The sequence below is a fragment of the Bactrocera latifrons genome, unplaced genomic scaffold, assembly GCF_001853355.1.
Source record: "Bactrocera latifrons isolate USDA-ARS-PBARC rearing strain unplaced genomic scaffold, ASM185335v1 scaffold_154, whole genome shotgun sequence".
Classification (NCBI taxonomy): Eukaryota; Metazoa; Arthropoda; class Insecta; order Diptera; family Tephritidae; genus Bactrocera; species Bactrocera latifrons.
The window spans coordinates 360,700-373,308 of NW_017535008.1; the positions used below are offsets into that span (position 1 = coordinate 360,700).

Sequence of the window (12,609 nt, forward strand, 5' to 3'; positions counted from 1 at the left end):
GCTCAGGCAAATATGCACAAGTGACCATAAACTAGAGTTTGGCAATTGCTAGAGCAGCAATCATCAACCCCGAAAATGTGGCGGCTGGCAAAGAGCTGATTGGCACACGAGTGCATAAGTGCTGTGTGCGGTCGGAGGGGCGTATGAGTGTCGAAATTGTTCAAGTGGCTATACGGTAGGAAAATTGAACAGCATTCGCTTAGAAAACATTTTTATAGGAGTTTGGCACATATTTTTAAAGTTTTTTTTTTTAAGAATTTATAAAAAAAAAATTTTTATGAATTTATAAGAAAGAACTTTCGTATTTAATGAAATTTTTTATAAATTAAGCACAAAATTATTGACAACCCTATGCCATAGATAGATTAAAAATATGTCATAGGTCAGTGTTGCCATGTTTTTAGAAATTTAGATTTATAAAAAATAACTTAAACAAAAAATTAAGAGCGATAAATTTTTTATAGAATTACATATGTTACTAATCAGAGTTGCCAGGTATTTAGAAATTACAAACATTGCTGAAACAAAATATTGCGTTAACTTAAACTAAAGTTGCCATAAATTTTTTTTCATATTAGTTTTGCCAATGAACAATATTTTTTTGGTAAGTTGTTTTAGGAAATAACCATGTGTGTTTTCTGATTTTAAAAATATTTTCAGAAATTTCGGTATAAAAAGTTTTCGATAAACCACATACCTATTAGAAAAGTTGCTATGAAAAACTATAAAATTTAGAATTTTCCTTCTCTAAGGAACCCCAAAAGAGTTGCCAAAGAACAAAATTTGTTTGCCATATACATATAATATTTTAGGAAAGAAAATATTTGTATCTTAAAAAATTTTTCATTTGTATTTTCAACAGCAACATACTTTTTGACAGAGTTGCCATGAGAAATTATAAAATTAAACATTTTCTTCTCTCCAAAACGGTTTCCGTGCAATTTAAAATAGTTTCAAAAATAACTAAAAAGATATTTTGAAAATTTTCATATAAATTATAACAAATTTTAATTTCTGTGACGAAATATTTAAATGTTCAAGAATAAAACTTGAGAATCAAAATCTCTTCTTAATTTTTAGCACCAGAAAACAAGCGCACTCATATTCAACAGAACACACAGACAATCTTATGTTATCTATTTATGCCCTTTAACAAACTCTACTCTGCAGCTTAGCCGCGCTTAAGGAAAATTAATTTCCAAATCTTAATGTTTAAAGTGGCACTTTAAATTCAACAACTTTGTGTACAAAAAACGAGTGAAAACAAAAAAAAAATATATATATATATATCACGAAATGCTGGACGACACATGCAAACACTGCGCAGCAGCGCAGCCAGACACAAAACCAGCGGCGGCGGAGAAATCAACCGACAGCGGAAGTTTGTGGCGCAACGCCGAGACCAAGACACTTCCGGCTTGAATAAAAAGATAGAGATGGAGCGCATAACTTCAAACAAACAAACATACAAGCATACAGTTATACGATTGATTTAACGGCATAACGGTTACATGCATGCAACTATGGCCGCAGACAAAGGCAAATATATAGCTTTCGAAATTTATTATCCCTAAAAGTAACCGAACATGCAGCGCAGGAATATAAAACCTTTAAAAGCGGAGTAAGAACGTAAGGGCAGCGGGAGGTGTGCAAATGGCAGCAGAAAAAGCAGGTGAAAGGTGGCAGCAGCGCCAAGTAGCAGTGGGTAGTTGAGCAGGTGCGCCAAATGAACCCTTGCACCGGACTGATAAATGTGAAAATCAAGCCGAGTTGCTGGAAAAAAAAACTGGCGGGTTAGTTGAGTGGAGCTGACCACTTCTCTCACTGACTGAAGTGCGCAAGAATGTTGCAACAACGCTGCTTAAAAAAAAGCAACCGCAACAATAACATGTGCCACACTCGACGTCGCAGTAACAACTGGCGCTGACTGCCACCGCCAGCGCACCCATTCCACCACCACTTTACAGCTATCAGTTTAAATTAAATTTACCGCAGTGTATACTCCAGCAGCGCTACACCTATGCGAGCTTGTTGCAACGCTGTGCAGTATTTGCTTTCGTTGTTTTTATTTTCTTGCACCTTTCAACCATTTTTAACTTTTTTCATGTTATTTTTTTTTTTTTTTTCATTTTTCATTTGTTTAGTTTGCCATAAATTTCATTTGGATTTGGCTGGCAGCAAGCACTTCTCCACATGGCTATGCTACATAGCTATCTAGCATCGAGCCAGCTGCTGAGCCAACTGCTATCTACCTGGCTGCATTGAAGCGCAAAATTGTTGACTTCATTACGATGCTGGTGTGACTAAATTTAGATGCTGACTGCTGGCTAGACGTTGTGCATCAGCTCCGCTCTCATACGATAGCGATGGCTTTGGCAGATGCTGTGTATGGACCTTTGACTTAGCAACATTAATGGATGTGAGCATAGTGTTTGAAGTGTGCTTTGGTGTGATTTTTAATCCGCCATTAATTAGAATAACAATTTAATGTGAGTTGTTGGTGCACAACCATATCAATATCCCACTTAGGATTTACGAAATCGAAGAGAAATGGAAACAAGGCATTAAACGCTTAATTAAGGCGTTTAGACAAGATAATTTTAGAATTGCTTGCTTTTAAAGATTAAAATCGGCCTTTTCATACAAAAATTAATGACATAATGATACAATAATAAATGTGATGACAGAGCACTTATATGAGCAAATAATATCGGTCGATAGCTGTTATTTATGTCGTAGCTACGATTAGCTAATAAGGCGACCTTCAAAATAATTTAATATAAAATAATTGCTTTAAAGTAAAGTATGAAGCTTAATATTTATACCCTAAGCAGTGTATATTAAGTTTGTAGCACTCGAAAGGAAACTTCGGAGACCCATGAACACCTGAGTCGATTTAGCCATGTCCGTCAGTTTATATGCGCGAACGAGTTTCTAAATTTTTGAGATGTCGATAGGGAATTTCGCACAAGTCTCTTTTTCCCCCACATGCTATTCATTTGTCAGAATCGCCGATATTATACCACTACAGCATGTAAATGGCATACAAATTCATCGCTCAAACTCAAGTCCTTGTAGGGAAAACTTTTTTATTTCATAAGATATATTCATGACATTTGGTATGTAATATTGACCAAGTCAAATTTAACCGAAGCCCTTGTATGGAAAATTTTTCTATTTCACAACATATCTTTCCTTGCCATTATGCTATAAGAAATGAAATAGGGCTGATACCGGCAGTCTTACTTAAAATTATGCATCTAGTCTCGGAATTGGTTCATAAAAGCATCCAAAAAAATTGTCAAAACATGTGGAAGTAAAGAAACGCCTGGCAACAGATTTGATTTATGCAAGAATGTCAAACAATGCCGGAAACTCCAGAATACCTGATTCTACATTGTCCACTAATTTACAGAAGCGGACTCAAGACCTTATGATCCATCTACATGAACAGGGATGACATCACCTCCGATGCGCCCAGCTATGTGATGGAGGAGAGGGCACAATAGACCGGAGGTCGCGGTGCTAAACCTCTATTAATTTCTATTTCTATTGGACACCTTTATGCACTACCTGGTTATAGCTTGTATAGTTATCTATGAAACGTCAAATTTCCATGTGAGTACCTATTATTTTCTTTGTCATATACATTCTACACTTTTGCTGTTGGCGATAAGTAAATAAATAACCGACTATAATATTTATTTACATTTAAAAAGTAAAATATTTACAACTTCATTAGTACAGCAGTCCACTCTGTGTGTGCTAAATCAATTAACGCAGATTTTAGGACGTCACTAAAACCGCATATAAAAGGAGATATATCATAACATGCCTACGAAACGAATATCGCTAATAAGCAATACAAACTTGGCTAATATAATGCCAATTGTGCTGGGAATATGTCTCCGAATGTTAACAATATTTACCCATTTTAATATGAATAACCGAAAGTAAATATACTTCGTATTTAAAAAAGGTATTAAGGTGACTATAGAGTGTTCAATAAACTTAATAAAACAAACGTAATATTTTAGTAATAATTGGTTAATCAATAGCCCAGCTTTTCAATGTCATTTGTTTTTAATTTTTTTTTCCTTGTTTTTTGTTATTATTATTATTTTTGTTCAATTTAGTGATAATTGTTGATTAAACCGGCGCTTAGTCGCCGAGTTCAGCAAGCGATACGTTTCTGATCGTTTTAAAGTGATGAGTTTGCAAATTTTTGCTTGTTTCTTTATAATTTATAATGTATCTGAGCTTAAGTGATTAAAGCGGATTCTAGAAAGTGGATTATCTAAGTTTTTGGAAACGGGCGACAGGACCTAAAATATTCTTGAAAAAAAAGACAGGCTCTTCAATCCAAATGTGGGGGATAGTCAAATTAAGCTAAGAAAAGACTCTGAGACCATTAAGTGCTAAACAAAAACTTCGAATAGTTAATCGCTAGTGTATTAGGGGCAAACTCAGAAAAGTGTGGACTAACGATGAAAAACTCAAACTACTGGGTTGTCGTTGCAGTCGAATCATAACAAAATAGGGAGTCGAAAACAATATTTTAAGAAAATTTCCCCAATTTTCAATATATATGAAATTCATTTTCCCTCAAGGCTTTCTTACCCGTAGACGCACAGCTGCGTTCTAATCAGCTAATAGTTTTGTAAAGCAATTTATGAACACTGTTGGTACAGTTACATCGGTATAAGCTAGTTTTATTATATATTTATGAATAATAAGTGAACGACTCAATAATATATTTGAGTAAAACAAATAAAATAACAACAACAGCAAAGATTATATGCATAAAATGTCAAGTAATCTTGTTTCTTAAGCCACAACTAAAAGAATACAGGTTCTAAAACATACATGTATGTATGTATATATAAGTATGCAGTCAGTTGTGTATGTGAATGTATATATCAATGACAAAAAATAAAGTATATATGCAGCCTTTGTAGACATATTGCTCAAGAATTTTTCCGGAAAGTGGCGGTTTTCATCTCATTTTGACGCGAGGTTGCCAAAAAGCCTGCACAAGTATACACAGAAAATCAGCTTAAGAGAAAAATCTGAGGTTATTTACATAGATACGAGTATAAATAAAACACACAACAACAGGAGTTGAAAAAATGTATGCCCAAAACCTTATTTCGCCGCCATGAGCGTTCAGCTGTCGGTCTAATTAATAAAAAAAAATATTACTGGAACTAAATTTTTCAATAACAAGGTACAGTTTCGGGAGAATTGTATATATTTTCGCAACACACGCGCCATAACAACACAAAATTTCATTTACAAAATAAAAAGAAAAGCATATACAAAACACGTGATATTATTTTTCGCACACAGGAAGTTCATGAAAGAAAAAAAAAACCGTCCGCACGAAAATAAGAAATCTCAAGTTCAAAAATATGTTCGAAATTGATTAATGGCACATCGACTATAATATGTATGTATATACCATATACCTCCACATAAATATACATATATATGTATGTTGTTTTGTGTACTATATATATTCCATAGAAGAACCGACATACCATATGTACTCTCCATATATAATGAATAGTATACAAGCAATTATATATACATTTTTTTGGGCCGAATTTCTCAGTTGAACCAAAGAATATAATAACCCAAGAAAATATAGAAAACAATTCCATAACCACCCGAGTGACAAAAGACCTCCCATCTCCACAATTAATACCTATGAATAAGACCTCGAAAACATGACCAGAAAACCATAACAGAGTAGAGATTATAGGTTTTAAGTAAAATACATCCCCAGAATCTTTAAGAGATCAGCGTCTGGTATTCTTTAAGCCTCGAAAAACCATACCAAAGTAGAGCTGAAGAGTATGAGTGACAAAAGACCTTTCCACATCAACAATTAATACCTATGAACAAGATCTCGAAAATATGACCGAAAAGCTATAACAGATTAGATCTGAAGGGTTTTGTGTAAGAAATCGCCGTCTTGCGTTTCTCTATCAAAAGAAGAGATGATAGGTTCGAAGGAAAGTGAATCCCCAGACTTTCGGTTTGTGTAGGAGATCGCCGTCTGGGGTTTCTTTAGCCTGGAAAACATGACCGGAAAATCATAACAGAGCACTAGAGTTGATGGGTTTAAAGGAGAGTATATTCTCAGAATATCTCTATGTGAAAAATAGCCGTCTGGGCTTCTTTAAGCCTTGAAAACATGGCCGGAATGCCATAGGTATGAAGGAGACTACCGGAAAGACACAACAACGTACTAGAGTTGATAGGTTTGAAGAAGAGTATAGATCCAGAGTATTTCTTTGCGTGAGAGGAAGGCGTCTGGAATTCGTATAGTGGTTGACAGGCCTCAAGGCTTCTAGAACACCAGAGCATTATAGTTCTTCTTCTTCTTATTATAGTTCTTACTAAAGAAAAAACGAATATGTTGTGATCAACAAAAATCGATAAGAAAAGCATAATCCGTTTTCAATTACTTTCAGGCATCTTAAACTAAGCCTAGTTATTGGGTAATCGAAAAAGGTGAAGTTCGAAAAAACTTCTTCGACTAACCAATATATACCGTAAAATAGAATAGGTTCGTTTAGAAACGAACGGAAGTAAAGGAGATGAGCGTTATGTGCTGCTCAGATAAACAAGATGTATATGTAGGGGAAGTTGCGGTATCAGAGCAGCATTAGGAATAGACAATCGGATCACGGTACGAGCGTGATGCAAACTTTACAGAATGCTGAATGTTTCAAGCAGTCATAACTTTGAAAAAATGAAGTAATAAATTTTACAAATTTCATATTTTATTCTTTTTTAAATTTTTATTTCAAACATTAAATTTAATTTATTAAATTATTTAATAAATAGAGTGTGTGCAACGCGTCAAAAATTCAACCAAACGTTCACCGACTACGCCCCTGTGACAAGAAGACTCTTTTACTTAAAAAAAAATCTATAAATACTTATTTTTTCTAATAATTTCTTGAAAAATATACGCGCCTAATTTTTCATTTATATTTTCTCACTATTTTGCAGCGCATCGCCTGCTACGCTTATCAGCAGCACTTTCACGAGAAACGTGATGCGCGCCGCTTCAAATTTACTTCTTATTTTTCGCAACAAAGCGCAGCCACCTCCTGTGTTTATGTAAACAAGCCGCGCTGCGCACATTTTAATTATAACTATTAATTATAACAGAGGAGTCCAGCTACTTGACCCGCATCAATGCGCGCCACCACATGTGCGAAAATCTATAACCTTAACTAATAATGGTACGTATTATCAATTTTTATTTTAAAAATAGCACACATAACTTTTCCATTGGTGATAGTTAGTTGTTGTTGTGTGATTACGCAAATTATGTCAGCACGTTTCAACGCGACAGACGCCGCCCGCCAACGAACGCCTATCGCTGACGCTTCACGTGATTATTCAATGCTCGTACATTGGACGGCAGCCGCGCCACGTGAACATGTTGGCAAGCAGACGGCAGGCAGGCAAGCGGGCAAACAACCGATACGCGCATACGAAGCAAAGCATGTGTATATGAGCGCGCGTGTGGATGTATGACGGGCCTCCTGTCGGCAAAACCAGCAGCGCATAAACAAGAGCTACTGCTGCTGCCATTGTTTTTGTTATTTTAGAAAACTACTAAAAGTCCCGCGGCTCCGACTTTTGACAGAGAAACGTGCGGCACTAACAACAACAAAACATGCAAGCATATAAGTACAGCGTTTTTGGAAAATCAGTCAGCACGCACACACAGCTAAAAAAAATATATGTTTATCAGCGTTCGTTTGCATACGAGCGCGCTCGGCGCGTATACAGCCTATAGCCCACAGCTTACAATAGCAAGACCATAACAAAAACAAAATCACCAGCGGTCCACTGTCCAACGCTCATCCCGCGCGCGGCATTGTAACTGATAAGCGCGCTAGACCATTGTCACGGCGCGGCCTGCGTTGTCAGCGGCAGCACTATAAGTACCACGCTTGACCGAGCGCTTGAGTCAGTGTTGAAACAGTAAGCCAAGCGAGCTGCTTAAAGCAGTGCGAAGCGTACATTCTACTACAAATCAGCAGGATCTCAAAAGACTGAAAACAAGCGCCTTTAGCAGAGCATCTAACAAACAACAAATAAATATTTAAAATGTGTAGTTTACGGCAGTTTACATTAATACTCTTGGCCTGCCAGCTGGCAATCTGCCAGACGTACGGCTATGGTGAGTACACAACTGTACTTTTATGACAAATATTTAAGTGCGCTTTCCGCTTTTTATTACTTTTATTTTACACCTTCACTGCCACTAACCACATCTTTTCACACCCGCAGCCATCCACTATGATACCAGCGAGCGACGCATGCATCCAGTCTTCAATTTCAAGGCCGCGCTGCCGACGGAGCATAACATCGGCAAGCGCTCCATGCCAATGATCAACTTCGACGCGCCGAAAACAGAGGAAGAATATTCGCACTTCTGGAACACAGTTGGACAGAGCATACTACAGAAGCAGATTGCCGAGAAATCAACGCTCAATACAAATTTGGCCAAAAATATAATACTATTTTTGGGTGACGGCATGTCCATACCAACTTTGACGGCGGGGCGCGTCTATTTGGGCGGCGAAGAAAAACAATATAGCTTCGAACGCTTCCCTTATGTGGGCCTGAGCAAGGTAAGTGTCGACGTAGTTTTACAAAATAGCGAACTTCCATATAAAGGCTTTTGACTGAGTACATGTTACAGTGTAGGGTAAACCAGCGACCATTAGTGAAGCCAGAAAACAAGCGAAAAGTGGATGATTTTTTTGTTGCAAAGCTGGTTTGCTCTTAACCCCCCTTAGGTCCTAACTTAAGTAATGTTGTGAAATCAACGTAAAAAGTAGAAGAGACAGGCGCCTACGTTGTAATTAGACCACACAAGTTCTTGATTATCTGTCACCACTTATATACAAAGTGCTCAACACCCTCCTGCAGACTTCACTTTATTCATTCATTAACATTACTAATTACACTTCCTACTTCCCTTGCAGACCTACTGCACCAACACACAGGTCGCCGACTCCGCCTGCACGGCTACCGCTTATCTCGGCGGCGTAAAAACGAATTACGGCACAATTGGCGTATCGGCTGCTGTCGAACCGAACGATTGCTTGGCACAAAACAACACCCTTCATCATGTCACTTCGATTGCCGCATGGGCGCAAAAGCAGGGCATGGCAACGGGTCTAGTCACCACCACTTCGGTGACGCACGCCTCTCCCGCAGGCGTCTACGCGCACATTGCCAACCGCAATTGGGAAAATGACGCGGAGGTGCTCTCCGATAACGGCGATCCGCATATCTGCACTGACATCGCGACACAGCTGGTGCACGGCGAGGTCGGACGCAATTTGAATGTTATCTTGGGCGGTGGACGCAAACATTTTCTGCCGAATACAGTGCGCGAGTTGGAGGGTGAGCTCGGCCAACGTCTGGACGGACACAATTTGATTAACGAATGGCTGACTATGCATGGCAACGACGCACACTACGCGCAAACACGCGATGAGCTGTTGAATGTAAGTACCGCGGCACGCTTGGAACGCAATAACAAGACTAATAAATGATGTTTTACGCTTTTGCAGTTACCCGTTTCGACCAAACGCGTCATGGGTCTCTTTGGTGCCAATCACATGCCTTTCCATCTGGATGCGGATGCCCAGCTAACGCCCACACTCGCCGAGATGACCGCAGTTGCATTGGATATACTGGAGCGTCAGAGCAATGGCCGTGGGTTTTTCCTCTTCGTCGAAGGCGGACGTATTGATCACGCACATCACGACACACTCGCCATGAAAGCTTTAGATGAGACGGCCGAATTTGACAAGGCCATCGCATTGGCGCGCGCACGCACCGACGTACGCGATACACTCACCGTGGTCACCTCGGATCATTCGCACACAATGTCAGTGGCGGGCTACTCATCGCGTAAGAACGATATTATCGGCGTAAATAACGGTCAACTGGGCGATGATCAACTACCCTATGCGACGCTCAGCTATGCAAACGGTCCCGGCTTCGATTACAACGTCTTCAAAGCGAATGGCGCCATTAAACGAAAGAACTTGAACAAGATCAACATGAAACACAAGGATTATCCATTCCCAAGCATGGTGCCGCTCGAATCGGAGACGCATGGTGGCGATGATGTCGGCGTATTCGCAATCGGTCCATATGCGCATCTCTTCACCGGCAACTATGAGCAAAACTACTTGCCACATGCGATTAGCTACGCGGCGTGTTTACAGAGCGGTAACGACGTGAAAAGAACAGCATGTACGGATGGACTGTTAAACGGGCGGGCTTGATTGACGACAACGTGCGGTAGAATTAGTTTACCATGAGAGAATTTGCTTTGGGAGCACCTGATAACTTACGAGTTACTACAATATTCATTTATTAGTTAATTTATTGCTGTTTTAGGTAATGAACATGTGTAAATGTGTAGGCGCGTGTGATTCATAGTCAATACAGAATGTCATGTACTTATTTATAATCTAGTATAAGTAATTTAGAAAGAAAAGTGCTAATTAAATTATTTATGTGAGTGCACAACAACAAAGAGTGCACTCTCAAATTTCAACAATGAAAAACTAAAGGACTTTTGGATTGTATCAAGAGCAGTTATTTGTTAGCGTGAGAAGTAGGGCATATGCTCTTAGTAACTAAAAAAGTAATTTTTGAAAATATCTCGGCGAATAAGACAGTAAAATTGGCTGCCGAATTCATAACTTATCACATTTGTGGCTCACACAACATAAAAATGCAGCGACTGTGCCTAAGGCTATGCACATAGTGAAGCGAGAAGCGAAACGCGACGGATCCAAAGTAGTTAGTTAAATACTTTTCTTTGAACTTACGACTGCTTAATATCGTCTAAACAATACGATCTTAAACTATACTTTACTCAGTAGTCCGACCACGAAGGTCATCGACCTATGATCAGCCTTAAGCATAACAAAAAAGTCTGCTATCGGAAATATTTAATCAAAAAATCATGCAATGAGCAATTCACAAAAAGTAGCGCTCATAGGTATTTATAGGCCTTTAACCCTTATACGAAATGGCTGAGTAATATAAGCCTTCCGACTTAAACAGGAAATACCGTTAAGTTACATGTCGACCAAAGAGGATGTCAATGGTCTAATTTTCAAGCATGTAACAAAAACTTTTTTCAATAGCTCTTTTTTGACACATACAACATAATCGGCCTACTGAGCGGACTGTTCAACACCTTCACCCATCTTGAGACCCAGTAATGCAACCGAATAGACCACGTCCAGCACGCAGTGAAGAAAATATAAAAGCCGTAGCTGAGAATATATGCGAAAGCCGTGCGGCGCCGTTTGCAGCAACTCGGACTGACGTATGGAACGACTGGGAGCATTTTACGTCGAGATCTTTAATTAAAAGCGTACAAAATACAGCTTGTACAAGAACTGAAGCCGCTCGGTCTTTCCAAGCGACATCGCGTCGCTTTATGGGCTCTTGAAAAGTTCAAAGAAGATGCGACATTTTCGAGTCAAATTTTGTTCAGCGATGAGGCTCATTTCTGGCTCAATGTGTCCATATGGAATCATCGGTCCATATTTTTTCAAAAATGATGCCGGTTAGAACATAACCGTCAATGGATACAGTTTTCGCGCCATAATAACCGACTATTTGATGCCTGAAATTGAAGCTCGTATTCTCGGCGACATTTGATTTCAGCAAGATGGAGCTACTTCCCACACAACGCGTCAATCAATGGATTCATTGAGAATGCATTTCGGTGAACAAATAATTTCACGTTTTGCGCCGGACGAATGGCCCCCAAGCATTGAAAATCGGACTCAAGGATGGATCATGTAAGGCGTAGCCACCGCCAACATTTGAAGGAGATAATCTTCAAAACATAAATGCCAAAGTGTTAAATTCGAAGTTTCTGTGCTTTTATTTTAAAAAATAAAGGGAAACTCGAATGGATCACCCTTTTTCACCGCCAGGTCCGCAACATCGATTGTGTCATTGTGTCATTTAAGAAGTTTACTTTTAGGAGCGAAATAGGTAAACATTTTAGGTAGTACATACCCAAACAGAAATCAATAAAACGGTGAGCTCAAACCAAGCGACACCTACTCATACATACTCAAAACACATAAATATATAAATGTATAATTTGTATATGGCTAAGTCATTGAATTCACGAAGTATATATTTACTCTCCAACAGGCAGTGTCGTTTACGATACTACATTCTCCGATTGGAGCGGACGAGAATTCATAGCCTCAGACAACCGGTTTATGTTAGGAAAACAAATCAGCTGACTGATGATAGACAAAAAGAGAAACACTTCACAAGACAACTTTATTTGTGCGCTCTCAGGTACACACTCTCGAGCGGGCATACATATATAAGAATACAGTGTGCGATAAAACAGTAGTACCATGAAATACGCAAATACCATATATGTATTTAAAAACATGAGGAGGGAATAAGAGATCCAGAAGACTTGGTTCACGGCGAAAGTTTAGCTTGAATCAAAGACCGATATTAGGTGCAACATTTTGAGCGTCATCTTTTGTAAGTAAGTTGTAAGCA

The 12,609-nt window shown here is 38.7% G+C and overlaps 2 protein-coding genes across 3 annotated transcripts in view; one reads left to right on the plus strand and one right to left on the minus strand.

The window, feature by feature from the left end:
* LOC108966030 (protein suppressor of forked) overlaps positions 1-12,609 on the minus strand; it is a 48,328-nt gene that overhangs the window by 24,838 nt on the left and 10,881 nt on the right. The gene's annotated exons all lie outside the window — the stretch shown is intronic.
* LOC108966032 (alkaline phosphatase) lies at positions 7,936-10,622 on the plus strand. The gene is made up of 4 exons (XM_018928746.1): positions 7,936-8,209; positions 8,320-8,663; positions 9,021-9,548; positions 9,615-10,622. The coding sequence occupies exons 1-4, from the start codon at positions 8,137-8,139 to the stop codon at positions 10,335-10,337; spliced, it is 1,668 nt and encodes a 555-aa protein (XP_018784291.1). The 5' UTR covers positions 7,936-8,136; the 3' UTR covers positions 10,338-10,622.

Bases quoted from the DNA above. Each gene is read 5' to 3' on its own strand.
- LOC108966032 (XM_018928746.1), top strand. From the start codon at position 8,137: ATGTGTAGTTTACGGCAGTTTACATTAATACTCTTGGCCTGCCAGCTG. The intron at 8,210-8,319 runs GTGAGTACACAA...TCACACCCGCAG, and splicing joins CTGCCAGACGTACGGCTATG to CCATCCACTATGATACCAGC. The intron at 8,664-9,020 runs GTAAGTGTCGAC...CTTCCCTTGCAG, and splicing joins CTTATGTGGGCCTGAGCAAG to ACCTACTGCACCAACACACA.